Genomic DNA, 27,765 nt, shown 5'->3' on the forward strand with positions numbered 1-27,765 from the left:
GAAGGGTCGAGGCAGGGAGGAGAGGAGTGCAGCAGTGACAGGAAGGCTTTTACCAATTTGGCTGGCAAACAGACGAATTGTGGTAGACAGGAAATTTGCGAGGCCGAAGCTACACCGTTAAGCGCAGGTGGACGCGGAGAAGACTCCTAAGTGCAGGTGGAAGCGATCATGATGTCTTTCTGACTAAGGCGGGCGGCTCCGCTCCACTTTTTGGTGGCCTGCGTTTTCTGGCCGCCTTCCTTGGAGGTTCTGGGCAGCCACTCATCATCCCGACAATTACTCTTTTTCTGTTTTCTTCCTCCCACTCAACTCTCGAGACCCACGGAGCGGATCTCGACGCTTGTTATCGGTCCGACCCAGTCCAGACTGAGAACGCGAGATTGATTGGTTGGTTGGCTGTCTGAGAAAGGGACCAAGTGGTATCTTCTGCTTTCCCTTTTCCGCTTCCCCCCTGTAAACAAAACTAAACCAACAAAGATGGCAGTTTTATCGTGACCTGTAAAACTTGGCAGTTCACTGTGACTATTACTTACTACTACTAAGAAAGTCACTACTAACTAGTGACTATTCTACTTAGTGACTAGTGACTAGTGGCTGCACTGTACTAGTGCTGCACGCTGTGGTACCTTCCCAATCCACCCAACCACTTCCATCACAATCGTCATTTTTCATCCCTGGATCCATAACTTAATCATCCCAGAAAATCTGGGGTGTGTGTGCCTGACTAGTAAATAAATTCCCCCCGATCATCCATCATGTCTGGGGTTCGTCGTCGGCGGAGAGCCTCTTCTTCAACAGCCTCCTCCTTTTCCTCCCCCTCATCCTTATCGGACAGCGACTACATCGCCGACGCTGATGTCTCCGATCCCGATGCCTCTCTTCTGTATGATTCCTCCACCCGCTCTGGTCACCTGAGGCCATCCTCTTTGTCTTCCTCCTTCTTCCCCTCCTTATCCTCCTTATCTTCCTCCTCCGCCTTCCTCCTTTCCACCCCGCCATCCTCGCTTCGCATCTTCCTCTTCCTCGTCGCCTTCCGTCTGGTCAACGCTTGGACCGTTCGGACCTTTTTCCAACCCGATGAGTTCTTCCAATCTCTCGAGCCCGCTTGGCGGGTCGCATTCGGAGACGACCATGCGCCTTGGATCACTTGGGTGAGTTCTCCCTTTCCCATTTGGAGCATTCCGCTCTGTACCTCCCTGCATCTTCCAAGAAAACCCGGTGTCATCATCACACCTCTTCAGCCAATCTGCTGGGGCTCTGCAAGACTAATAATCCATGACGACGTCCTTGTGCAGGAATGGCGCCACCAGCTGAGATCTTCCCTACACCCTCTTCTCTTTACCGCTGTTTATGCCACCACCGATCTGTTCGCTCGCCTACTCCACATTTCCCCTGCATGGCAAGCGGAATGCCTAGTTGTCGCCCCCAAGGTTGCCCAAGCCGTTATCGCTGCCGTTGGTGACCTATATACCTGGCGATTGGCTTGTCGCGTGTATGATCCTAGGTCTCACGAGGCCTGGGCTGCAGTATGTTTCAGATCTCCAGCCAGCATGCGTCTCATCAGGACTAATTATAAAATATAGCTGGCATTGACCATCGTGAGTCCTTGGCAATGGTTCTGCTCCACAAGGACCTTGTCGAATTGCCTGGAGACCTCCCTTACCATTGCTGCTCTTTATCTGTGGCCATGGGTATGGTCGTTGGATCCCTCAACCACCACCCAACCAAAAGGGTCGCCCTCACGTAGCCTCAAGCCCCAGCCGGACGAGGACCAGTCTGACGCGGCTGTCCTGAGCAGGTACGACCTTATATTTTCACTCACCCAGCTTGGTGAAAATGCACTAACTCTATCTCTGGGGATAGGCTTCGACGGTGCCTTGTGCTGGCGGCTGTGGCATGTATACTGCGACCCACCAACGTTCTGATCTGGATGGTACTTGCTAGCCTGTTGTTGTACCGGAGCACTCCCCTTCGACGGGCGACGCTTGTCCGCGAAGCTCTACTCTGCGGGTGAGCTTAACGGTTCCCTCCATTTGTTTCAAGTACGCAACTACTTCTAACACTCTTACAGCTCAGCTGTCTTGGCGGTGTCAACTACAGCAGATCGGTTCTTCTACGGATTCTGGACTTTCCCACCCCTACGGTTCCTGTACTTCAACCTTGCCCAATCGCTGGCGGTCTTCTATGGAACGAATGATTGGCACTACTATTTGTCTCAGGGGCTTCCCCTCCTCTTGACTACAGCCTTGCCCTTCGCCGTTGTGGGCTTATACCATTCAGTAACCCGACCGCGATCGGGTGAACTTAGCGAGTTGCAGGCTTCGATGCAGGTTCAGCTTGCTTCGGTGTGCCTCATCATGATCATCGGGTTGTCTCAGATATCGCACAAGGAGGTGCGATTCATTTATCCATTGCTGCCCTCGCTGCATGTCCTCACTGCACCTGCTCTGGTGAATTTCTTCCGTCCCGCGGTCACCGCGGGAAGTCAGAGACACACCCCCAGACGGCTGACCTTGGTTTTCTTGCTACTGGCGAACGCCGTCATTGCACTCTATACCACAGTCATCCATGCATCCGGCCCAGCGGCCGTGTTGTCCTACCTTCGGGACCAGCGACAGTTCCATGGTTCCAACGATATGACCGATACTTATCAGCCCGGGATCACAGCCGGGTTCCTCATGCCTTGCCATAGCACTCCTTGGCGCTCACATATGGTCTACCCCACCATCAGCGCCTGGGCACTATCCTGCGAGCCTCCTGTCGGCCTCGACGCGTCCGAGAAAGCTACGTACTTGGACGAGGCGGACCAGTTCTACGCCAATCCTGAGCAGTTTCTGCGCACGAACATGGTTGGCGGTCTGCGCAGATTCCCTCGAAGGCCATCCTATGACAAGTATAATTGGAAATCTTCGCAGTTGCCCACACAGTACCAGTCCAAAACCCCGCACGAATGGCCCGATTACCTCATATTCTTCGCCCAACTAGAACCCACCCTACAGAGTCTCCTCCGCTTCTCCGCTTATAAGGAATGCCACCGCACCTGGAACACCGCCTGGCATGACGACTGGCGTCGTCGAGGCGACATAGTCGTTTGGTGCGTTGACCCGTCCGAACAAGCCGCCCGGGACAGTGTGTACATACAACGCCAGCGCGAGAGCCGGGATCTTCACTTCGATCGCATCGTGCAGGCTTTCACCAAGCCCACGCACAAGCAACGTCTAACGCAGTTCTGGAAGTCCATATTCTCAAGCCAGTCCCAATCGTCCTGGTCGTGGTCATGGCCATGGCAGCGCCGCAAACGCACAACCATTCTTGGGTTTGAGTTGCCGGCCTGGCCGTTCTCAAAATCGTCAAGAAAATCGTCATCTTGGTCATTTCCCGCCTGGGAAGAGCTGAACCGGCGGATGAACGATCGGGCAAATTGGGCTTAGTAGCTTGATATGTGCATATATATTCGCGGAGATATGATCTGTGTTATTATACTAAGCTGTATATTCTTTTGTGAACATTTTGGAATAATACCTCGGATACCTTTACATAGTTTGATACGGAAGATTTTGCCACGTTGTATCCTATTCAAGATACCATATACCATATACCACATACCCGAGTCGCTATATAAGTGAATTTTGCCCTGCTATCATCCAAATATATATCCAACAACTACTAGAAACGTTTTATCTCTATGCAACAATTTCCCCGCTGAAGTGAACAGAGCAAGAACGAACCACTATATACATTTCTACCATAGGAAAAGCCAGCTGAAAACAAAAATAGAAAATGAAGAAAGATATAAGTAGTTGATACTCAATGATCGCACCACCAGACCAACTACAAACCAAATATAGGAATATAGATATATACCGCGTAAACCCTCAAAAGCAAAGAAACAAAAAACACAGGCAACGCCAAAAATGCAGTCAGCTAAACTAATCTACTTTACACTCGCCTCACCAGGTCAAGAATCCCTTCCAGGCCACATAAAGATAGTGAGGTCCCGAGTCGACGAGTTCACAAGTAAAGGCACAAGGGTTATATATAAATCAAAGGAAGAATGTGCAATAGATAGAAGATATATAGAATTTCTTTTTTTTTTCCAGAAGTGAAAAGATAAGGAATGAAACTATCCATATCGTGCACTCAAACTGGCAAACGCATCGGGACTGTGTCGTCCGCTTTGGAAGCCGTTGATATCGACGCTTTGCTGGCTCATGTGACCTCGTGGGAAGCCGGTGGGCTTGTTGGGCATTCCTCCGTAGACATTGAGTGTTTGTTGTTGTTGTTGTTGCTGTTGCTGCTGTTGGGGTGGGGCGGTGGTGGTGAGGTAGGGTGTTGTTACTTGTGCGGAAGTGGATGGGACTGGGGCGGGAGCTCCTGGTTGGGGAGCTGTGGTGAAGAAGGGGTTGCGGGTGCCGCTTGCTGAGAGGGGGTCTGTGAGGGGGTTGCTTTGTTGTTGTTGAGGTTGGAGTTGTTGTTGTTGCTGCTGCTGCTGTTGTTGTTGGGGCATGGTGTTGAAAGGTTGTGATTGTTGTTGTTGCGGCATGGTATTGAAGGGAGAGGGCTGGCCGGTCTGAGTGGGAGGGTTCACGGCCGTGGAAGGTCGGTACTGAGGTTGCTCTGGGGTGGCGGAAGGTTGCGGGGAGAATTGATAGAGGGAGAGGATGCTGTTCTTGTCGACGCGGCCGGTGGGCTGCGGCGCTAGATGCTGTGCGGATGCTTGATATCCGTATTGCGGTTGCGCCAGGTATCCTGCATTCTGGGGGGTAGCTGGCGCGGTCATGGCTTGATAGGGGTTCAGAGACCCTTGCGGTTGTTGCAGATGCTGCTGCATTTGGTATTGCGGTTGCGGTTGCGCCTGGGGTTGAGGCTGAGACTGGGGCTGGGACTGGAGCTGCGATTGGAATGGAGAAGGCTGGCCGAAAGGCGATGTGGAGGGCATGACAGGCATGGTATTTGCGTGTCGAAGGGGGCCAAATGGGGAACTTGATGCGGCCTGGCTCTGAGGTGGTTGCTGCATCCCGGTCGGCTGCGGTGCAACCTGACTGAAGAAGGGGTTTGTCTGGGCGAGATTGGACGCGGGAGGGGTCATGCTGGCCTGCGGCTGAGCTCCGGTCTGGAAGAAAGGATTGTTGCCACCGTCTAGTGGCTGCGGAGAAGAGACATATGGGTTCTGGGCAAAGTTCGTGGGAACCGGGGGCGTCGCCGTCTGCTGGTAGAGAGGCTGAGGGAGCGAGACCTGCCGCATTGGATAGCCACCGGTGGAGTGTGGAAACAAGGGCTGCGCGACCTGCAGGTTCTGAAAAGACTGCTCCAGCGATTGCACCGGGGCTTGCTGGGCCTGCGGCTGAGACTGCACAGGTGCATCGAACGGATTGTAGCTCCCACTTGCTTGGCGAGTAGCGGGCCTGGCATCCAGTTGATCGAATGGATTGGAGGATTTGCCAGCATCAGGAGTAGGTTGCGCAGCCGGAGACTTGGCAAGCGAGACAGAACCATTGCCTTCTCCCAGCCTCACTAACGTCTCGATCGTCTTGTCTAGATTGCCGTCCAGCTCGCGGAGGGCGATCGCGTTGCGGCGCTCGTTTGCGAAGCCCATATCCCGTAGGGTCGCCAGCTTCGCATCAAACGACGCATCTCCCGAGCCTTTCCTCACTGAGATTCCCGACGCACCGAAGCTATCCGACTGTGGTGAGATTGCCGAACCTCTGTTGGACATCCGGTTGAGGTTGGTCGCAGATGAGGCGGACCGAAGACCAAAGCCAAAGGGCCTAGCAGGCTTGGGAGGGAGGGGAGGAGGAGAGCCTTCCGGAGACCGGTCCTCTGCGCGGGGTCTATCGTAGTCCGAATCACGACGACTAGAAGGCTTTTGTTTCACCTCGTCGAGGGAGCGGTGCTGGTATTTCTGGCGAATGAAGCGTTCCATGCATGCGTCGGACTCGTCCACGTCAGTCGGAACAGGCGGCTTGACATTCTTAGGGTTGTAGATCTTGTTCATGATGTTGTTTCCGTGCGATTTCATATTCTAGACAATCCCACCGGTTAGCGACTTCATTCTCTGGCCGCGGAATGTATCCCGGGATCACTATAACAACTCACATCGACCTGATCGTCCGTCCATGTATCCATGCTCAAAGATTTGACCTTGGAGATATGTGTGCCCAGCTTGCGATGCAAAGACGCACATCGCATGCAGATAAAGATTCCAATCTATTCATGTATTCCGATCAGTATATACTGTCCTTCCTCACAAAACGAAAAGAAAAAAAAGTGCACTGCATTGCATGTATGTATGTATGAATCGGGTTGACGAGAGACGTACGTTCCAACTAGCCCATCCTGTACCGAAGAAAACAATCCATTAGCAATCTGGACATAAAACAAGACATACGGCGACGCAACTCACCTGGATTCAACGCCTGACAATCAGCACAGCGGTCATTTCCAGGGACCGACCGAATGAGGTCCTGCAGCGCCCGCTCATTGCGGAACTGCTGCCGTTTGCTAATCCCGGCGACCATGATCGCAAGACTCTAACAGAATGGCGGGGTATCTTGCGCGACGACAGGGGGTGAAATTCCGGTCTCACAAACCCCAAGACAAGGAGTGAGATGTAGGGGGGGGTAGGGGAGGCGAGTTGGGGAAAAAGTCTCCAGCAAAGCAACAGCACGAGCCGAGCTTCCGGAACGGGGGATTCGGGAAAACCTTCAAGCTGAGAGGCAAAGCATATTTACACCAGGAAAAGCGTCGAGAGATGCACAGCAAAAGTAGTCGACGAGGAGGAGGAAGAGGGGGGAAATTGGGCAGGTAAACAAGTAAAAGGAGCTGGCCAGGGATGAAATGAGGAGAGAGAGAGAGAGAGAGAGAGAGGAGTCGGCGGAGAGTAGAGGTGGGGAGCAGAACAGCAGCGACGATGGATTGATTCAGTTAGAGTCCCACGATATTAATAGTTGTCCGGTTGCCGGCCCAATTCGGCCCACGTTGTCTGCTGTTGGAAATAAACTAGATAGTAGATAGTAGGTAAATATCTACGAGGGAATATTTTATCGGAGTGATGGCGCAGATGCCCAGACGTTCTAAATTCAGGGCAAGCAATACATGAAGGATAGGAGAAAATCAAGCGTCCGGGTGGCATCAGGGGCAGCAGCAGCAGCAGCAGCCCCCAATGGCTGCAAAGCAACGCTTGGAACTTTCGACCCCAACCAGCCAGGATTGTTCCTGGTGTGGAAAGTCTATTTATTCATTATGATTTGGCAACAGTCACGCCAATGAGACATTCAATGCCTCATTCCAGTGATTCCACAGTACTGGACTCTCTGCATGGATCCCGGGACGCGTCATAAAATCCCACGGCCCGAAGCAAGCCAAAGACCCTGAGAGGCGAATTATGCGAACTGACAGCAAGGCAAACTGTTGTTGCAGTTATGTCGCTGGTTCCTGCATTCGGTCGGTGCATGCATCTGGTTCTGTTCTACGTTCTTACAATCATAATCACACTCCATACCTAATTATTTTGTCGTTGATGGGAATGTTTGAGCAGCAGGTGACTCCGACCACCATTGCACAGACGAGCTCCGGGAAGGAACTCAGTGCCGTAGGGGAGCCAATTATGCCCGGGGTAAAGGGTTACTCTAGTACGCCAATATGACCTGCCATCCTATGGTCAATTAAGAAGGAATTGGAGGTTGATTATGCGTTCGTGAGGTATGAAAAGTGTATGAGGAGAAGAAAGAAAGTGCGCGGATCGAAAGGATTTTATATGGGTCAATGTCATAGTGCGGCACGTGATTGATTTGCTCGCACCTTGTGAAGGCCTCAGGCAACACTGTGGTGTGGTCATCCCAGCCATCGGCATTATTTCAGGTTGTGTCAATCCACAGAAGAGTTTGTCTCTATATACAGTCTCAGTTCAGTCTATCCGTCAATATACTATACGTTTGTGTCATTCACAGAGACCCTTACCCCACGCCGATGGAGGCGTCTTGGGCAAGTTCACTGTAACATGGCCCGTGGCCAAACGGTGTCGCCAGACTCCATCGCATCTATCCAATGTAGCCCACCCTGTTCTTCCTTTAAGACTGTGATGATGGTTAAAGCGGTCCCAATGCCCATCTCCCGACCAATCACGTTGAAGCATCTCATAGCCCAGTTATGCATCGGGCTTGCAGCCCCGCCAACAAGTGCGGCCATGGTCAGCGGCAGAAGCAAAGTAAACCCTGTGCCCGCATAGGTATGCGGAGAATCAAAGACATTCTTGCTTTCATTGCCAGCAACTCCGAACTTGAAAGGAATAGAGCAGCAGATGTCCGTGGCTAGCTGCCTCATCAGATCACGGATCCGAATACAATGGGCCTTGAAGAGGCCATAGTCTAGCACTTGATGGCCACCCAATGCCATCGATTGCAGATGGGTCAGGATCAAGTTGTTAACGAGGATTCGGATGTAGCGGTAGTTGTTCCAAATATTGCAGGACCAGACGGATTGATAGATATGATAGGTCCCTTGGTAATGGCAGAAATTGCCCTTCTCGTACTCGCAGGATGAGACACTGCCCGGCTGTGTCTCTACCTTGTAGGTGAAACTGGCTGAAACATTACTAGCGAATTGCTCTAGCTCCAGGTCTATGGCCATGGCCATCTTCACAATCTCACTGCTGTCCGAGAGATTGCCTTCTCTGACATCAGCTTGAAGCCCGGCGAACTTAGCCATGACCTTAACTAGTCGATCTCCGTCAGTTGGGAGAGGATACGACGTCAGGTCGGTAGCTACTTGATCAGGCATATCGATCAGGACAGAAGGGAGTCTCGTCTTCTTTTGTAGGCAACCGAGGAGCTGAAGGGATCATTAGCCAGATTCTATATAAGAGACTTGCATAACACGCACCACCTCATTACGGAGGGCTTGAAACATCCAGAACCCACCTTCGCGCCGAAGCTGATCTCTGCCGCGAAGTTCAAGGACAGTTGCCACCCCCTGTGAGTGTTCGATCCAGGATTGCAGGCTCTCATTTCTCTGGCAAGCAATAATCTTAATAAATCAGTTAGCCATATGCTCTGTCAATAACCCTGGTTAAAGTCAAACTCACCTCGAATAATGATAGGCAAACGATCGCGGTTAGCGTGGTATCTGCTGTAACCAGTTTCGGATCGCATAAAGCTGAGTTCGTCAGCTGCAGAGCCTTAGTGTACTCGCGCCGAGCCGACAGCCGCATTGACGAGGACCTCTGCATACTAGCAAGATTCGCTAAGCCCACGGATGCAATGCTAGCCATCATAGCTTTCTGGCCAAGGGACTCAGCAGAACCGGCACCATGTTTGAATGAGGTTTCCACCGTGTTAGATGCATTGAACCACGTGTACGTGTTCAGGAAAAAGCATGTGGCTTGGAAGGTATGATCCAACGCAAAGTTAACTATCGCTAGGGGGAACCGCAGAGGGTAGTGTCCAGGATATACTTTCTGGGAGGTGTTTCGTCTTGCTAGCGTCAGAACCGAAGGCTCCGTGGAGGAAGATTTTGTGTCTAAAGTGGGAGATCTCTTGACTCTTCGGGCTACTGCATCGCTCTCGTCTCTAAACCATACCGAGTGCGGATCTCGATAGCCGGAACAAGTCCGCCTTGCTTTTCTACAACGACCGCAGACTGGTCTAGCTTCATCGCACTAAGAGCAGTGATCAGACCAGATGGAATGGGTGGAAGGCGCGGGTGTCTTCGATACGATGATAGGATGGTGGATCCTAGACAAGGCCATACTACTTACTTTGACTCTCCTCGCACGACACGTACCACACCCTCCGCTTGGTTTGCCCATCACGAGTGAGAAGCCGCATGTAGACTGGGACGGTCGTATCACACGCGATGCCTAATAATCGTAATAGAATGGTTTAGCATAAATGACATAATGCGGCCCCAACACGTAGGTCCTTTCCAGACTGAGCTTCGGGGCGCAAGATAGATAGATGAAGTTCGTATTGAGGGATCACCAAGCGCCACGAGTCCAGCGAAGCCCCAGTCCGATGAGGGGTTGGTCTAGCCGCATTTGGAAAGCAGGGCGAGCAATACCGTGTTCTGATTGGTCCTGATGTCCATCCATGATATCGTCGTTGAAATATCCATCAAGTCTGCTCCATCTGGCCTTCATTATGGCCTTTGGTTGGGCAGAACTATATGGCTAAGCATAGCCTCAAGCTCCCGATAGCCGCTTGGTTGAGGTACATTCCAGGGAAGCACAGCCTTGTGGGTGCAGGTATTGGTACCTGAATATGTTATATAACTTGCCTCTCCTCTATCGACATTCCAATGAAGCAGACTATTCTGAAGTCAACACTTCTTCTCTTCTAGCCCATAAGAGACACTGACTCGTTGTTCGTCTCTCTATCGCAATCATGGCCGTCAACTACCGACATGGTCTCTCCATTTTGGAATTGATTGTATACTTCCCGTCACTATTCATCTCGTTGTACATGGGCTTCCGCCATGGCTTCCAGAGAAACGCTGGCTGGGTTCTCTTGATAATCTTCTCCTTGGCCCGCATTGTTGGTTCGTGCTGCTATCTGGCCACGATAGCCCACCCTGAGACCATCGACCTTTATATCGCATGGGGAGTTTGCACTTCCATCGGACTCGCCCCTCTGATTTCCACTTGCATCGGTCTCTTGTCCCGAGTGTACGTACCCATATCTCCATTTCCATGATTGTCAAGTTACTAACTAATTCCTCGTACTCCAGTAACGATTCCATTCAACGAAAAAGCGGACGAGGCCTCCTTCCAGTCTTCTTCAGATTAGTCGGTCTCCTCACACTGGCGGGTATGGTCCTCTGTATTGTTGGTGCAAGCAACAGCTCGAGCCTTCAGGGAATCACGAACAGTACAGAAGCCAAAGTTGGCGACGTTCTATACCTCGTCGCATGGGCCTGTCTCTGTGCCCTGCTACTCGTCGTCGGAAGCAGGTATGGAAGCATCGAGGATGGCGAACATCGCTTGGTTTTGGCAATCGGGATCTCAGTTCCGTTGCTTCTAGTGCGCCTCATATACTCCCTGTTGTCTGTATTCACGCACAACCCCACGTTCAACATGTTGACCGGAAACGTCACTGTCTTCCTGGTCATGGCTGTTCTGGAGGAGATCGTGATTGTTGTGATCTGTCTTGGAGTCGGAATGACTCTGGAAGTCCGTCAACGCACGACAGACTATGAGGCCTGCGATGCACCGGCTCAGGGAGGTCCTGAGCTCGAGTCTCAGCAGAACCCTGAGATGATGTCGTACAATTCCGGAAAGCAAGAGCAGAGGAGAAAGAAGAGACGCGGTGGACCGATTAGCCAGCTCATTGGATTGGCCATCGATGCGACCAGATCTAGGAGGCAGTGAGGTTTCTTTGATACTGCGTTGCTGTTGATGATATGTATCTAAGTCGGGTGATGATATTATGAAGGAACAGAAATTTTTGATATTAATCTAATGACATGTCAGTGGCATAGACATATGTTGTTCTTTGTCTGAGACTCGGAAGGATTCGGCACAGTAGGTCCATAATATTATAGGTGATTAGTAGAGCACCAGTCATTGATGGCATGCACTCAGTCACTCCCTACCAGCCCATTAACGTAATAAATAGCATGCTGGAGCTATATATGTAGCAACAGATCTTCAATGCTGAAGAGTCCATGAAAGTGCCAGGCAGCCTGCCAGTATGTAGATAGCTGTATCCCAGCAATGGGAACAATCATACTCGCTTAGGCTAGCGGTTATATCACATGACCAGAGGCTTAAGCGAAAAGACCAATTTTCTCCGCAAATTTGCCTCACCCACCGTTTCCCCCTTCCTTTACCGTCACTCAACCTGCCTTCAACCCTCAGCCATAGGGGTTTTGGAATATTATGAACGATTCCTTCCCATGTCTTTGGCTTGAAGCGTCTACATTCACTGTAGAAGAATGACTGCAGAATGTTTGCAGCATCATTCGCAGCTGTTTACTATTTTCTGCCTTTCTCTTGTCTCGCGTTTTCTTTTCTTGTAGCACAACGAAAACCACACAGTGCGCTTCTAGCCTTTTCAATGGCGAAGAGGCATACTTTTTTTTCAAGTTCGTTCAGTGGAAGATCAAAACCAAACAGTTTTTAGCAGAGCTGCGTCTACTCCACCCTGGTGTTCGCTTTTATCGGACGGCAGGACTATTTTTACGACGGACATCCTGAGTTTTATCTCTACCTTTTTTATTTGTAGTTGTGCATATGTGGTGTGCGGTACGTAGATCTGGGAGACCGGAATGGGTGTTTTCTTCGTTTATACGGAAAGCATTCCGATGAAGTGGACATGTTCCGGTGCTACTGAAACGGGTGCTTTGCGCCCTCTGGAAGTACGAGCCAGTTAACGCCCCTTGCATCTGGTCGCTCCTCGTCCTATCTGTCTGGGGATGATCGTTGCTGCAGCTCTGAAGTCAATCAAAGAGGAGCTGAAGCTATGAATGATGACCGAGCAAGCTGTTTTGTTGCGGTTGCCAACGTGTGCGACTATACTGGAGGCCAAGCTACCATAGCAACTGATAATGATAAGCATCAAGACCTAGTTGTTTATTAGAAGCGGTGTTTGTAAGAGAGCTTTGTTCAGCAGACTTCTAGAATGGTTCTGAAGGGCTGATAGCAGTTATCATAAGAGCCAGACTCCAGAGCTGAGTAATGGGGAAGATTCTGGACGGATAAAAGTTTAGTAATAGGAACCAGTTGAAGGGAGAAGGGCAGTGGGTGGCCCGGAATTTACCGCGGCTCAGAGAGCGAAGAGCAGGTGAGACCAGCGAGTCTCTGCCAAAGAGAATGTTCCTGTTAATAATATGGCAACGGACCCGCCCGCGGACCCAGAAACGAGCGATAGACTAGTCGCATCGGTTATGATCGTTGCATGGAGATGGGCTGCTGCCCCTCCTGAGAGCTCTGAACTCTGACCTCTCAACTCTCAACTCAACACGCAAAATCACTGTCAATCCGACCAAACAATGGCTCAGTCAATCAATGCTCTGTGGCACTCTGTAGGAATCAAAGACTCGTAGACTGAGATTGGAGCCATGGGTCGGGAAAAGGGCCATCTTGCCACGGACAGGTCCAATTGCCGGAGATCGGGTCACCCAATTCTGGTCTCCTCACTCACACCCCAACTGGCAGTTGCCCGCGGACTAAAGAGATTCACGGCGCCTGAAATGCGGAGAATGACTTGCTGACTCAAAAAATTCGGCCCAGAGCTCGTCAATCTGCGTGTTGCCATTGGTGCGCCGTGCCTGGACAACGGACTCGGCATAATACTAAGTCGTTGTGGAGGAAGTCGCTGGAAGTGCTGAGGAGAACATTCGCAGCCTATTAGTATCCCTGTCTTCGTCTCCTCTTCTGTCTTCTCTTTCCCTCTCCCCTTCTCCTCCCTCCTACCTTATTATTCTGTCCTTCCTCTTCTCTTCCGTCTTACACCCGAGGTAATCTATCTATCCCTGGGTTCCTTCATCCATCCTCCGTGTACCATTTAAAGTGACTCCTGTCATACCTTCCCACATCCAATTCACCCCTGAGCATTCATCTCCTTCCCTTTACATTCTTTCACAATGGCATCGGCTGCTAGAACGGCTTCCCGGGCCTTCCTTCGCTCGACCCCCGCTACCTCTTCCTTCAGACCTGCTGCTCGCAGTGCTCGCTTTGCCCTCCCTTCTCAGGGCTTCCGTGCTGCCTCTCGCCGCGGCTATGCCTCTGAGGCTGGCGAGGCCAAGTCCTCCAACAGCCTCCTCTGGGCTGGTATTGCCGCTGCTGGTGGTGTTGGCGCCTACTTCTACCTGAAGGGTGGTGATGCCTCCGTCAGCTCCAAGGAGTTTGTCCCCACCAAGGAGGACTACCAGAAGGTGTACGATGCCGTTGCTCAGCGTCTCGCCAACGAGACCGACTATGACGATGGCAGCTATGGACCCGTAAGTGACATTCACCATCTAATGAGCTTGAGCCATCTGAATACCTGGGAAGCTGACCCACGTTGTTGAATAGGTTCTTGTCCGTCTGGCATGGCACGCAAGCGGTACCTACGACAAGGAGACTGGCACTGGTGGAAGCAACGGTGCCACCATGAGATTCGCCCCCGAGTCCGACCACGGCGCCAACGCTGGTCTCAAGCACGCCAGAGACTTCTTGGAGCCGATCAAGGCCCAGTTCCCCTGGATCACCTACTCCGACCTCTGGACCCTGGCTGGTGCCTGTGCCATCCAGGAGCTTGGTGGCCCTGCTATCCCCTGGAGACCTGGCCGTCAGGACAAGGACGTTGCTGCTTGCACCCCTGATGGCCGTCTCCCCGACGCCACCAAGGAGCAGTCGCACATCCGTGACATCTTCTACCGCATGGGATTCAACGACCAGGAGATCGTTGCCCTGGTTGGAGCTCACTCCCTTGGTCGCGCCCACACTGACCGCTCTGGCTTCGACGGTCCCTGGGACTTCAGCCCTACCGTCTTCACCAACGAGTTCTTCCGTCTGTTGGTTGAGGAGAAGTGGCAGCAGCGCAAGTGGAATGGCCCCAAGCAGTTCACTGACAAGACCACTGGTACCCTGATGATGATGCCCGCTGACCTTGCCCTGACCAAGGACAAGGCGTTCCGCAAGTACGTCGAGCTCTATGCTAAGGACAGCGACCTCTTCTTCAAGGACTTCTCCAATGTGTTCGTCAAGCTCCTTGAACTTGGTGTCCCCTTCAAGACTGAGGACCGCTATGTCTTCAAGACCTCTGAGTAAATACTCTCCAGGTCTTTGTGAATATTCTGGGTTCGGTTTTGTTTCAGGGTTTTAGCTGCGGAGCATTGTTTTCTCTTGTTCACATTTTGATATCCGACATGTTTTCGATCGATGTTCGACGACCATAGCATGCGTCTTAGATAGGCATGTCTTGCCGCGGGGCAATATACCATACAGGGGTGGGAATATCTAGAAGATTAGATCAATAAACCATCCATTGAAGATTCAGATGTTACCTTGTAATAATTGCCGTAGTACCTCATTAGCGAACGTGCTGCGATATATAGATATATCACCCTTACTGCTAGTAGTTGAACCGCCTAGTTACCTACTATTGATCGCTCAACACAGAAGGCATCCGCTTTCTTGCCATCGATTGCAATGTAACAAAAGAATCTGTCCGACATTGCAATCACGTAGCACAATGTATGGTTGTTGTCACGCCGAGTCGGCATCACTCCGGAAGCGCACAAGAAGTGGCGGCGGTGCGGAGCCGATGAGAAAGTCTTTCAATCTCCGAACTCCAACCGCCGCATCTCAAGCAATTAACCAACCTAGAGCCCACCAGAGCCTTCATTTCCCAAGATACCAAACAGACTGAATGGAACAATAACCACATACCAAATTAACTTATCCTCGGCGAAGGAACCAAGTTTCCTACCAATCCGCGCAAATAAAAACCATCTACATCTGCCGCACCGCAATACCCAACCCACCATGACCAGATCCAACCACCCCCTCACCCAAGACCACTACGAAGTCCTCAACCTCCCCTTCACAGAGACGTCAACAGCACTCTCCAAACAACAGCTCAAAACAGCCTACCACAAAGCCCTGCTAAAGCATCACCCGGACAAAGCGCCCGGCGCAATCGCACCAGATGTCCAGACCAGCAGCACCAGCACCAGCAGCCTCCCTACATCAGACACAAACTCCTCGCCGCACACGACACATCGCTACACCATAGATGAGATCACAACCGCATACAAAACACTATCTGATCCATATCTACGCGCTGAATACGATCGGTCGCTGCGACTCGATCGCGCAAGGGTTGCGGAGCGGGAGAAGACGGGCACGGTTTTCCATACGGGGCTGGAGGTCGTTGATCTGGAGGATCTGGCGTGCGATGAGAGTGATGCGGACGCTGCGCTGTGGTATAGAGGGTGTCGGTGTGGAGATGAAAGGGGGTTCTTGGTTACGGAGCAGGATTTGGAGAGGGAGGCGGAGCACGGGGAGATTGTTGTGGGTTGTCGGGGGTGTAGTTTGTGGATGAAGGTTTTATTTGCTGTTGAGGATGGGGATGAGGATGAGCAGGATACTTGAGTGGTGCTGTGGGATATGTGTGATGTGTGATTGGTTTTGTCGCCTTAGGGCGTCGATGGAAGATTCTTCGCTCGGGGTATACCCGTTGGATGCTTTTGGTCGCGATCGTTGTGACCAGCACTTGGCTGGCAGGGTATGGTGATGGCGCATAGGCCCATGAGTGGCACTGTGCGGTGCGCACTCTGTGTCGTCCAAAGAACTCTTCGAGGATAGGCTCGTGGTTGAGCCATGATGCCTGCCGCACCGGACGCTGCTGGTCAAGTCACACCTTGACCTGTGTCAACCTTTCCAAGGGAGGTTGGGATACTGCTCGCGGATTGATGCAGCACTCTGGATGCTTATATCTTCGTGGTAAAGCTTGGTTTATTCCCGACTCTGTTGCTATTACCGCCACGTCTGCCTGCATCAAGACCTGAGCCACCAGGGTCAAGAAATGATATATGGGATATGAGATATGTTGAGATTTTAGACTACAGAATAGAAATTACCGGATACATAACCAAGCACGATTAGATTAAGTTATATTTGGAGTTGACAAGTACTCACCATATACATCTTATACTGTAGTACTTACTGCTGTAAGTAGGTGGGCGGCGGGGGCGTTGATGACATATCGGCAATATATCTCCAGTCCCTAACAGTAACCACCACCGCAGCTCACCAAACCACCGCCAACCTCCTTCCATCTCCCTTCGCGTCCTTCACTACGCGACACACATCTCCACCATGTCGACACTTGTGCAAATCAACTCACGCGAGCAATTCAGCTCTCTATTGAGCTCCTCCACCTTTGTTGTCGCCGACTGTGAGCTCCCATCTGCTGTCCCCCACCTTCCCCTCCCCACCACTACCACCATCACCATCCATTCACTCGCAACGTCGGCCATCTCCTACACTCAAACAAACCTCACAAAGAGAAGCAAACTAACCCATCGAAACAAACTCAGTCTACGCAGATTGGTGCGGACCATGCAAAGCCATCGCCCCCGCATACGAGCAGCTAGCCGGGCAGCTCTCACGCCCGAATAAGATCACCTTTACGAAGATCAACGTTGACAAGAACCAAGACATCGCAAGACAGTATGGGATCACAGCGTACGTGCCTATCCCACATGCTACAAACCCGACCACCCAAACTACAATACAGCTACTAACTACTACTCAAGTATGCCCACCTTCGTCCTCTTCGAGCGCGGCCGCCCAACCTCCACCGTCCGCGGCGCCAATGCCAAAGAGCTCAACGACCTCGTGCGCAAGCTCGCCACGGAAGCCGAAAAAGCGCCTGAAGGCAACGACGCCGGCTCCAGCAGTGGCGTAGGTTGGATCGGGCTCCCGGCACCCAAGAACTACAGCGACATCTCGGACCAATACGACCCCAAGGGTCTGGAGCTATTGAACCGGGCGAGCGAGTTCGGCACAGCCAAGACGCTCTTCGATAGCTCGAAGCCATCCTCCCTGAACAACGCCAAGGGCAAGGCCGGGGCCGCACCGGATTGGGTGGAGAGTGATACAGACGAGCAGTTGATGCTGTTCATCCCGTTCCAGTCTACGCTGAAGGTGCATTCGTTGCAGATTACGTCGCTCCCGCCGTCAGCAGAGGAGGAGGTTGAGGATGAGGACGAGCGGCCGATGCGCCCCCGGACGGTGTCGTTGTATACGAATCGGTCGCATGTGTTGGGATTCGACGAGGCGGATGATATCCCTGCTGTGCAGACGGTTACGATTCAGCCGGAAGACTGGGATCCCAAGACGGGTACGGCCAAGGTGGATTTGCGGTTTGTCAAGTTCCAGAGTGTTACGTCGTTGGTGATTTTCTTTGTGGATGGGGATGGAGATAGTGAGAAGTTGCGGGTCGATCGGGTGCGCATCTTTGGAGAGGCGGGCGAGAAGAGGGAGATGGGTAAGTTGGAGAAGATTGGTGATGAGCCGGGGGAGTAAGCAGGACATACGAGTACAAGGATTGAGTAGATATATGATAACAACGCACTAGAACAGACCGACCACTTAAACAGAAACAATCACTATATTTTACTTGTGAGGACAATTGAATCAGATCTTTTCAAACTCAGAATCATATTCTTTTCATATTTGAAAATCTACGAAAGCTATTGACCACAAGTCTGACCCCAATCTGCACCACACATAACCAGCACAGAAAGCAGCAGTAACACTACAGCCAACAAATCTATACTAAAATAATCTCACCACCACCACCACCATAGACAGATAACATCTATGATAACAGTAATGATAAAAAAGTAATGTCCGATCCCAAACCAAATGGTCTAATCCTAGTGGGAAAAGAAAACAGAAAGACCAATAAAGTAAGAACCGGTGTGCAATTCCGTTCGTCTGTGACGCAACTGACACCTGGGGTTATGACAACATCATAGAAGAAAAAAATGATGTCCAGGCAACACGGGTGAAAATAGTTGCGTCGCCGCACGAAGAAAGAAAAGAAGAAAAAAAAAATCTAAATGGGTGGAGGGGTGAAGGTTGTATTTATAGGGGTGTTTGGTGGGGAGGATGGATGATTTGTTGTTCCGGGTTAAGCGAGATTCATTCATGAGGAATGAAGGGTGATGAGTAAGCGGGCTTGGGGGTGGGAGTGAAAATTTCGGTGTGTGGGAAATACTTTCCTTTCTGTTCTTCTCCTTTTGATTATAATATATCAGGTCGATGATGAGATTATTGGATGTTTTCATATATGATAGGAAGAGACTGACTCCCGTTGATCTGGGAGATTGATCTTAACTTCATCCACTGAGGCCTGTTTTATTTCAGGATTTATCTTATATTTTGATGTTGATATTTGATATCCTTGTTGTGGTGGTTATATGATTATGGTTGTGGTTGGATCATAGCGTATTTTACTTTCTACCTATCGGTGATATTCGTCGGAGGTATAAGATCGTTTGCTTACTGCTACTCCGGTGCTATGCTAATATTCCGCTTTGCTATTGCATTGCTTGTTGCTTATGCTTACCTTGTTTCTCCTTCTGTCGGCGTGGCTGTTTCTTAGTGGTAGTACAGAGTACCCGTGGTACTTTTTTTTTCTCTCCATCGTGCGCGTCTTAGTTGAATCTTTTCGCCGGCTGATTGCGTTCGGATGACCAGGATTCTCATCCGTTTGCGCCTTGCGCCCTGGCCCTGGCCCCGGCCCCAACCCCAGCCCCAGGGCCTATCTACTAGGGTCGGGGTTCAACTGTCATCATCGCCTAGCATGATGCTTGCTCGGTTAAAACCAATCGCGTCCAGGATTACCGGCATACTCCGTACATACCAACTAAATACAGTGACGGCAGATGCGCCTGCTGCATTGGTTTGGGGGCAAATTGTCGTCGTAAGCCGGAACCTGGTAGTATCGAATTAGTAGTGTGCATGTCAGATTTTTTCTTCTCTCGCGATGGCTGTGTCTGCAGGCTGCAGATGTCCGTGTCCTCGTCGCTAATCAGCATCACTGCCGATGGATCGTCTGATGCATTAACTGTTTGAGCCACCTTTTTTTGGCCCCAACCCGTGAGGACTATGCAAAAAGGACCCATGGTTCCATCCCACTCGCACGTTCTGCAACCTGCACCGCGCCGCGCCCGGGCACCTCTCACGTCAGGACCTTGGAGGCTGATACCACCGGGCAACGAAGAAGTAAAAAAAAAAAAACTCTGGTTCAGCACGGTCCGTGAGGAAGCGGGCTGACCAAGGAAGCTGAACCAGCTGAACGAGCATTGTTCTTTTCGGGATGTTCAGTGCTTACCGCGATCCGCTTGGTCTGACCGAGATCCCACTGCGACCCAAGGAACCGCAAGCCTACCTTATCTGAGACGAATTCCCTCACGTAACTGTTGTTGTCGTGATTGATTGAGACTGATAGTGGTCAGTCTTTGCGCCCGCTCTCCCCCACTCGCAAGGGTGCAATGTGCAGAGGGCAATCCAAGACCTTTTCTGGGCCCTAGGCTGGGGCGGCCGTCGATCATGTTGGGACACTGGTCGACGCAGCTATCGCACAAATCGCATCACTCTCTCTTTATGGATGCTCATTATCCCGTGCATAGTCACACTGGCGACCCATGAGGCAGAGGGGGCTATTGGGTCGCCGCTGGAAGTATCAGCGTGAGACAGCGCTTTCCGACTGGCAGAAGCTGCCCGGAGTGTGGAGTAGCGCGCCATGGAAGCAATTCCTTCCTGCGATAAAGTTCACCCGAAGGCACCTTGGCCTCGCGCTATGCCGCGCAGGTTTGCCTGCGACCCAGAAATTCGAATTCTTGTATCCATATCTGCATGACTCTGTTATCAATCCCAATTGCTTAGCGATGTCGGCGTGAAAGATTCCGTACACAGGGAACCACAAACCTGCTACCTGCCCTTTCGAGGATTGGTACCTCCAATCGCATCCCAGCGGACGGTGCCGGATCACCAGAGTGGGAGACCTACTCCATCAGACGTGTCGGGACCGATGTTGCTCTTATCTCTGTTTCCGTCGTGTGGTGGATGCTGTTGTTTTGGATTCTGCATTTTGGTCCACTCTGACTAGAGAATTGCTGTTCGTGGGATCATCAGTATTGCAGGTATACGGTGCACAAATATAGTAAGTCGGGTGGTTGATGATTCGAGCTTGCTTGCCGTGAGCTCCGAAGGGACCCCAATTCCAGGGCCAAGTTTAATGGCGCACCATTTGCTTCTCCGCATTTTTATTTTCGATAGCCCATGTTGGCGTCTTGGAAGTGGCGATTATGCGCATTTGGTTAGTCAGAAGAATATAGAGATAGGTAGTAGTATTAGCCTGTCCCGTCGGGAGGGTTCGCACTATTTCTCCGTTCTCAACCTTCGCAAAGAGGGCTATCTCGGGCGAACGGTGAGCTTCCTCTCTGTTTGCGTGATTTCCGTATCTTAATTTCCCCGGTGACGCCATTTCCAATGGAGTCACGGACAATCATCATACTGGGAGCGGCTACGGGACCAAGATCCCAACTGGAGCCCACACGCAAGAGCTCTCCTGGTCCCCAATGCGAGCTGAAACCACGGGTCGGAATACTATCTATATACCCGACTGGGCTAGGCTCGGGACGAATAACCAATGTCCGTGGCCGTTCAGAGCCCATGCCTCCAAAAGCTCCGACGACACGATCCAGGATGGAGTAGCGCTGGGATGGGGTTGAGTAAGAGATACTCATGATTTTCGCCATGGCTGGTGGTGCAAATCAGTCCCTCTCTCCCCGCTGGCATCCATTGGATCACTCCCGGGTTTCTCCACGATTGGAGCAATTCGTAGCCACAGCATAGATACACCCGAGTATGATGCTGTTCAATCAATACGAACGTGCAGAAAAAAAGGTTGGTGGCTTATCAGTGTCGGGCCTAGGTAATTTGTTTGTCGTATTCACTGGTCGCTGCGATCGGCCACTTTAGTCCATGATCTTCCCTGCACCAATCCAGGAACAGAACTCAACGGAGCACGCCACATGGATGTCTTCCCGTCTGCCCGCTGGGTTCGACAGTGTTCTGAAGTGCCGAGACGAGCATGCAGTTGTGATTGGAATCAGCACGAGATGGAACAATCACACATAGAAAAAGGGCGCACCTTCCCCAATGGGTATGGACTGATGGGCCTTAGAAGCAGTTGAACATGTCGAAGTCACTCGTGGATTGGCACGATTTAAGCTCAGCTAGCAGCCCTGTGGTAGTCTCGGGGTAATGTCTTAGATCCCTGTTGGCTCATGGACCGTAAACAAAGAAAGGTAAAACAAAGAATGGCGGGATGGTAGCTGCTCATCACTATCACACCTGATGTATCCAAAGACAACCCAAATCAGGAATTAAAAGGAAAACGCCCAAAGCCACAAGAGACATCGACTTGGTTTAGTCCGCAGTGGAACACGCAGTAGTGCAGGCAGTGATGGTGGAAAGTCCCCGCAAAAAGTGCGGTAGCTTCATGCCGGCAATCGAAGACCGACTTGCGCCAGTCCCAGCCCGTCCAGCAGGCACGAGGACCGCTTGGCAACTGGATAGTTAGCAGCTACGTCTAACTCAAATGTTCCCGTTACTCAACTCGGTCGGACGGCATCCATTTTGCCCAAGAGCATGACGGACATCAAGTTCATCTCTGTTGGCGAGTAAATCTTAGGCGAGCATACGTTGCATACCATGGTCTACTGCCGAGGATGGGAGTGTTGTGGCGTAGCTGGCATATGGCATGGTCTGACGATGGGGTGGATTCTGCTTCCGAAACGACCCAGAGTCGTGCCTGAAAGTGATCACTCGGAGATATGTTGCAGAGTCCTGTGTATGAACCATAGTTAATCATAACACCACCCCTCTTCACCCTTGGTTCATAGAAGGGCTCGGAAGTCTGCCGGTATCGGAACCATACACAGAGAAAGAGAGGGTGAGGGTCCTGGATTCTGAGGCCACCGCTGTGGCACAATTTGGAGAATCGTACGTGGCGGTTGTCTATTGCTGAAATCAAGCTCACCCCCGTGTCGAGGATTCGAAGGTTCGAAGAAGCCTCTAAAGTCTTCGGTTGCATTAGGTAAAGACACTATGTTCGACGTTAATTGATTGCTATGGAGAAGGTTTGTCTGCTCATGACGTAGCGACCTTCACAGCATTATCCCGTTTAGTCAGGGGCCATTTGATTGGCTTCAGGATGAGGGATGAGGTGAGATCCCTAATGGCGATTTAGGAGAGGTTATCGCCATTTTAGTGTCGTACGGAGAATATACTCCATTCTACTACCAACTAGTGGATGCTGAGAAGTAAAACAGTCGGAGATGGCTTGGCTCTGTCCCCTCCCCCTTTCCGGAGGCAACGAGGACTACCTACTAGTATCTAGTAGTACAGAGTCCTACTCCATAGTGCTAGTATACGCAATGGGATTAGTGCTGTTCAGTCAGAATTCTGGGGACCTGACTAAGACGAAACCGAGACACGCCTAGACAAAGCCAGCTGTGATTGGAGGATTGCTGTCCGCGTAGTGTGTTTCAGATTTCGAGCTTACTCGCTTTTACCAAACGCTCGACGTCGGTACTATTCTGTAAGAACTAAGAACAGAGTATTCCACGGAGAGGAGTTTAGTTTGCCGTCGGAATTCCAGTTGGTCGGTTTGGCGTAGTGGTGCCCTAATGGATGGAGAGGTCCATTACCATAGTCCCAGCCACATTAGGTCTAGCCCCATTAGCCACTCTTCCCTCGACTGCTCGTCTTGACTCGTCCCGGAGACAGTACTACTGTGTTCAGTAGTAAAGCTCCAGTCTCCAGCCGGTAGATTAGTAGTAGTCGTAGTATGGAGCAGGCATGGAATTGAAGATCTGCTGGTTCCGACTTTGCACGATGCACGGCAGACCCGGTAGCTCGGTGATAGTCTCGCACCGATTTGGTGCTGGAAATTGACAGCGAGGGTAATTTCCAGTCCTGCCTCCCCGTTCCAATTCTCTGGATGGTGTCAAACCCTCATCCACACTAGGCGCTGCACTATTGGTTCGCCTGAAGTTTATCGTATCAGTCCACCAAGGCCAGCATGATCTCGAGCGAGCTTAACGGGCAATGCCCATATTTTGGGTGTTGCATTGAATTCCAATTAGATGGCAATGATTTGATCGCTACGTGTGTCGCATCGAAGTCATTTGTTCAAGCGATCAACCGTCAATCATTCCCTCCATGGCGGTTGTACGACAACTATATATCGGGCGATCATGGTGCCTGAAGTGTATAATCACCTTCCTGCTTGAGAATTGTTCCAGTAATAGTAGTGACTTATCGGCGTCGCATGATGTGCTGCAGTTTCAATGGTTCAGCATATACGCCGTACGGTGAGTACCGGGGAGTAATTAATTGGGAGGATCCGCAATCGGATTGTCCGGCGTGTCTTGTTCAAGGCAACATCATAAGATATGGTGTGTTGTGGTCTTGGGAAGCCGGTACCGATAAGGGCCACTTCGCTCTCTCACAGGCTCTCTGTCGTTCGCTAGTCTTAACCCCCCATAGATCTTGTGCCACTGTAAAAACCCAATTGATATCCATCCATAATCTTGGTACACATCTGGGTATCCGATAACCGTTGCTTCCGGTCTCCGCGGAACCTATTGGAATTCGAGGGTAGAATACGGTGCCATATCTGACCCAGTGTGATTCGCCTTTCTATTTCCCCCTCTGCTCGCCTCCAGTTTCGGATCCAAGCGGCATGGAATCTGTCAGGATGCCCCATTCTGCCACCACCGGATACGCGCAGCAGCCCGGACATCCCACCGTGCTCTGTCCAGCACGACTTTTTCCTGACTCTGATTCGCCCGAGAAGAAGGGGGGCCACGCATCCGAGAAGGGCCTTCGCCAAATTGACACTTCTCGCACGGTCGCAATTGAGACCAGAAATTTCTTCCATTTTTTGTTTCCTCACTCGTGAGGACCTGCGTGGCCACCCACACGGGTACCACTGGCGCGGAAGACGGGCCTAAGTCCCCTACCGCCCGTCTGTCAGCGCGGATGCGCGCCCATCCCCATTTCGAAACCCACCGCCGACGTCGCAAAGAGGCAAGATGCGCTGCCTTCCGGTGGCGCTCATCTTCACTACTCATCTAAACTGTCGGTGGCATGCCGAAGCGGCGCCATACTAGATAATGCGAGACAGCCGTCGAGTCTAGATATCTTTCGTAATCTTGCCCTGGTGGAGTCCGGGAGTCGAATGGAGAAGGGGGGAGGAGGTTATGCCTGTCACCGGTGTACGGAGTAAGGTAAACATTGGTGTCGGGAAATGATAGAGTTGTGGGTATAGTGAGGATCATAGACGACCGTCGTCTGGAGTAAGTGTCCTGAAGGACATGCAGGTGCATGATGGGAATGGATGGGATGGGGACATGCTGGTACACCATAGTAGAACAGATGATGCGCCATCCTAATTCCCCCTTCTAGACCGAGACCGCCTTGACAGTGCAAAAAAATAAAAAAACTAAAAAAACAAAAGAAGCTACTTTGGACTATCGCTATCAATTTGTCAACCACGGGCGATGACGACGGATTTTCGTTTACCGCCTCCATTAGCTTATGCAGGTTTGATCCTATCGTTTCTTTGGCGCGATTAGAATCCTACCAGATGGGACCCGCATCGGCTCTTCCTTTGTTGTTGGTTGCGTTGCTATTGCTGCAACGGTTCTTTGTTTGTGGCGACGGTTTACTTTGTGGCGACCAACAGGGGTCTTGCGGCATTGCCTCGAAGGGCCAAAAAGAACCAGTTACTCCGTAGTCTTACTGGGTATGATTCTAATTAGTTGGATGGTGGGCTGCTTCGCTGCTTACACTTCGTGGGTTTACCAACTCGAGTGAAATCCCCGACATTGTCAACGGAATTCCGTAGATAGCTCCCTAGCTAGCTAGCTAGCTGCGATTGTTGACCTACTGTAGTTAGCTAGGCCTGGCCGATGGAATCTCTCTCGCTTTCCACCACTACCCACCCCGCCTCCTTCGGTGTTTGCTGGAAGCGGTACTCCGTTCGTAAACAGTGTAAGTCTGCAGAAAAGTAGCGCATAGAAACTTCGAATAACTGGAGTCTCTTTCCTTCCAAGGAGCTACACTGGAGCTCCGTAGCGCGTGGAGGGTTCTAGTGAGTAGTTGTGTCCCCTAACCAACCTCACTAGACCTCAACTAGGCAGTAGCTGGGACGGTAGAACTTGCTTTGGCTTCCTTGGTAAGTTTTCTCGAAGCTCGACGGCTTCCATGCATAGATTAACCCAGTGGACATGCTAGCCTGAAGGGGTAAGTCGGCAGTTCTTCCCCCCCCTTCTCCCCCTCTTCTTCCTCGTATTGCTTGCTAATTGTTTAACTTACGCCGGTCGTGGCAAGCAATATAGCACGCTTCTAAAGCGTAGGATAATTGTTCTAGTCTCGAGACTACGCACTTCTAGCATTTCTAGGCTACGTACTACCGAGAAGCTAGACACACGCCGAGGGACGCAATAGATAGATATTCCCACTTCTCTTAATGTTCCTGAATGCTCCATAGTCATATCCCGATTTCAAATCGGGTTTTCTGCCTAGCTTTCTTCTCACTACATTTAGCTTAGTGGTGGTTATGGTATAGTAGTACTCCGTAGTAGTTACTGTAGACAGCTTGCGAAGTAGGTGAGTAATATTATTGGCAATTTTACCTCGCTCGGGGCCCGTTCCGACTCCCGGAAGCTTCGTTCGAAAAAGGAAAAGTGGCCTGGCCCGGGAAATGGACGGCTTTTCTATCTTTAGATCCACACACACACACACACACACACACCCCGGGCGGCGGTGCGGTAAATCGGTCCGGGATGGGTTTTACTGCCCATTACCGTATGTATGTTATAATTTATGCATGTAGTATGTATGTTTGTAAGAAAAAGTCAATCATTCATTTCACATTCAATCAATCAATCAATTGATTGATTGGACAGGAAGTGAAGGAAAACAAGAGAGAATATGAGAAAGTCTGTGCAACTGATGTACAAGCTGAGATACTCAGCAGGGGCAGACAAGATGGACGAGTCATGTCGCTGAGCAGGGGACTCGGCAGGAGAACGTTTCAGACCCGTTGGGCCAGTTGCGTGGTGGTGGCCAGGGTTTGGGATGGGCTATTGTGATGCTCATGGGCCGAGGCTGGAAGGGGAAATTGATAGGCCCAGGGGTCCGTGTTCTGGAGTCTGACAGCTCTGCTTGTAATCAATCCCCTTGCTTCCCATGATTTACCGTGGCGCAGCCTGTCAGTTGGTTGTCTGGCTGGGTTATCGCGTATCATCATCATCATCGGGCATCATCAGCGCCTCTCTATTCAGGGACAGGGACAATCTTCAGATGTCGTCATGTTGATCCTCTATTTTGTGTTTGATCCTGCATATTGGTCTGTTTGCATCACTTTTTCAATTTGGGGGGCTTGCTGCGATGGGTTCTAATTTTACCTATTTGGCAAGTAAAACACGTCGTTCGGGGGATTTACGCGGCGGCCAACGCACCGTACCTGAATTCTGAAACCCAAACTATCGAACGCGAAGATTGCCGGGCTTGCAGAAAATAGATAGTAGCAATCAAAGAAACCTCTTTATTGGCATTGAAGCCCTATCGTAGGCAGTCACATTCTTCTTTCCCTCCCAAGAAACGAAGAACTCGGCTAGGTAGTAGTACGACTACTTAGTACTACTATAGAACGTTAAAAATAAATTTATTAATATCGTATGAGACCGACTAAAGCATACCATAAAGTAACATAATAAAAACCGAAATGAAGAAAGATCCAAGACAGAACTAATCCCAATCAATGTAGAAACACCGAAGAGGAAGAAGAACTGAAGCAAATCAGATCCTAAGAATCCATTTTGACAGCTGCGTTCATCTGCCATGTAAGCCCTGTTGTGCCACTTGGCGCGCCATCGGACAACTGAAAATACACGATTCAAGCAAGGGTCGGGTTGCGGCAGCCCATCCCAGGGACGTTTCCCCTCTCTTACCAAGCCTGCAACCTAACTACCCTTACCATCGCTCCGCATCGGTTCCTGCAGTAGACCGACCACAAACCTGATGGATCCATTCCCGCCGTTGAACACGTCGCATCTCAAATGTGAGCGAATTCCAGGTTATCTTTGGTGAAGGGAAGGGCAAAAAATAGACGATTGACTGTTTGCCGCTCGGTCGCGCGAGCGCGCGCGCCGCGTTGCCTACGCACACCACTATCTGCTGCGTCACTGGCT

The 27,765-nt window shown here is 51.0% G+C and overlaps 9 protein-coding genes across 9 annotated transcripts; 5 read left to right on the top strand and 4 right to left on the bottom strand.

Moving 5' to 3' along the window:
• Window positions 1-755: 755 nt before the first annotated feature.
• gpi10 (putative glycosylphosphatidylinositol-alpha 1,2 mannosyltransferase) lies at window positions 756-3,431 on the top strand (the record flags this gene model as incomplete). The annotated part of the gene is made up of 4 exons (XM_025535487.1): window positions 756-1,526; window positions 1,584-1,798; window positions 1,864-2,010; window positions 2,072-3,431. The coding sequence occupies 4 exons, from the start codon at window positions 756-758 to the stop codon at window positions 3,429-3,431; spliced, it is 2,493 nt and encodes an 830-aa protein (XP_025385234.1).
• Window positions 3,432-3,777: 346 nt separating this feature from the next.
• Window positions 3,778-6,729, bottom strand: BO83DRAFT_102959 (putative GTPase activating protein for Arf). Its single transcript, XM_025525874.1, has 4 exons — window positions 6,404-6,729; window positions 6,320-6,336; window positions 6,097-6,207; window positions 3,778-6,022 (listed from the first exon to the last, which is right to left on the bottom strand). Exons 1-4 carry the CDS (start codon window positions 6,516-6,518, stop codon window positions 4,124-4,126), a joined length of 2,142 nt encoding a protein of 713 aa, XP_025385235.1. The 5' UTR covers window positions 6,519-6,729; the 3' UTR covers window positions 3,778-4,123.
• Window positions 6,730-7,258: 529 nt separating this feature from the next.
• BO83DRAFT_102957 (uncharacterized protein) lies at window positions 7,259-7,713 on the top strand. The gene has a single exon (XM_025525873.1). The coding sequence runs from the start codon at window positions 7,385-7,387 to the stop codon at window positions 7,643-7,645; it is 261 nt and encodes an 86-aa protein (XP_025385236.1). The 5' UTR covers window positions 7,259-7,384; the 3' UTR covers window positions 7,646-7,713.
• Window positions 7,714-7,725: 12 nt separating this feature from the next.
• On the bottom strand, window positions 7,726-9,805 carry BO83DRAFT_366414 (Zn(II)2Cys6 transcription factor; the record flags this gene model as incomplete). The annotated part of the gene is made up of 4 exons (XM_025529711.1): window positions 7,726-8,829; window positions 8,881-9,024; window positions 9,083-9,655; window positions 9,755-9,805. 4 exons carry the CDS (start codon window positions 9,803-9,805, stop codon window positions 7,990-7,992), a joined length of 1,608 nt encoding a protein of 535 aa, XP_025385237.1. The 3' UTR covers window positions 7,726-7,989.
• A 508-nt stretch (window positions 9,806-10,313) lies between these two features.
• Window positions 10,314-11,362, top strand: BO83DRAFT_439663 (uncharacterized protein; the record flags this gene model as incomplete). Its single annotated transcript, XM_025536195.1, has 2 exons — window positions 10,314-10,660; window positions 10,723-11,362. The coding sequence occupies exons 1-2, from the start codon at window positions 10,380-10,382 to the stop codon at window positions 11,360-11,362; spliced, it is 921 nt and encodes a 306-aa protein (XP_025385238.1). The 5' UTR covers window positions 10,314-10,379.
• Window positions 11,363-13,578: 2,216 nt separating this feature from the next.
• Window positions 13,579-16,072, top strand: BO83DRAFT_401244 (heme peroxidase; the record flags this gene model as incomplete). Its single annotated transcript, XM_025533450.1, has 3 exons — window positions 13,579-13,935; window positions 14,009-14,742; window positions 15,472-16,072. The coding sequence occupies 3 exons, from the start codon at window positions 13,579-13,581 to the stop codon at window positions 16,070-16,072; spliced, it is 1,692 nt and encodes a 563-aa protein (XP_025385239.1).
• Window positions 16,073-16,722: 650 nt separating this feature from the next.
• On the top strand, window positions 16,723-18,114 carry BO83DRAFT_366423 (thioredoxin-like protein 1). The gene is made up of 3 exons (XM_025529712.1): window positions 16,723-16,877; window positions 17,020-17,167; window positions 17,239-18,114. The coding sequence occupies exons 1-3, from the start codon at window positions 16,799-16,801 to the stop codon at window positions 18,008-18,010; spliced, it is 999 nt and encodes a 332-aa protein (XP_025385240.1). The 5' UTR covers window positions 16,723-16,798; the 3' UTR covers window positions 18,011-18,114.
• A 1,549-nt stretch (window positions 18,115-19,663) lies between these two features.
• Window positions 19,664-21,243, bottom strand: BO83DRAFT_410287 (uncharacterized protein; the record flags this gene model as incomplete). The annotated part of the gene is made up of 8 exons (XM_025534203.1): window positions 19,664-19,856; window positions 19,908-19,936; window positions 19,974-20,055; window positions 20,129-20,250; window positions 20,430-20,499; window positions 20,524-20,540; window positions 20,997-21,040; window positions 21,116-21,243. 8 exons carry the CDS (start codon window positions 21,241-21,243, stop codon window positions 19,740-19,742), a joined length of 609 nt encoding a protein of 202 aa, XP_025385241.1. The 3' UTR covers window positions 19,664-19,739.
• Window positions 21,244-24,047: 2,804 nt separating this feature from the next.
• Window positions 24,048-24,893, bottom strand: BO83DRAFT_380756 (uncharacterized protein). Its single transcript, XM_025531829.1, has one exon. It carries the CDS (start codon window positions 24,637-24,639, stop codon window positions 24,259-24,261), a length of 381 nt encoding a protein of 126 aa, XP_025385242.1. The 5' UTR covers window positions 24,640-24,893; the 3' UTR covers window positions 24,048-24,258.
• Between the last annotated feature and the right edge of the window lie 2,872 nt (window positions 24,894-27,765).

The sequence above is a fragment of the Aspergillus eucalypticola genome (genome assembly GCF_003184535.1).
Source record: "Aspergillus eucalypticola CBS 122712 chromosome Unknown BO83scaffold_23, whole genome shotgun sequence".
NCBI lineage: Eukaryota > Fungi > Ascomycota > Eurotiomycetes > Eurotiales > Aspergillaceae > Aspergillus > Aspergillus eucalypticola.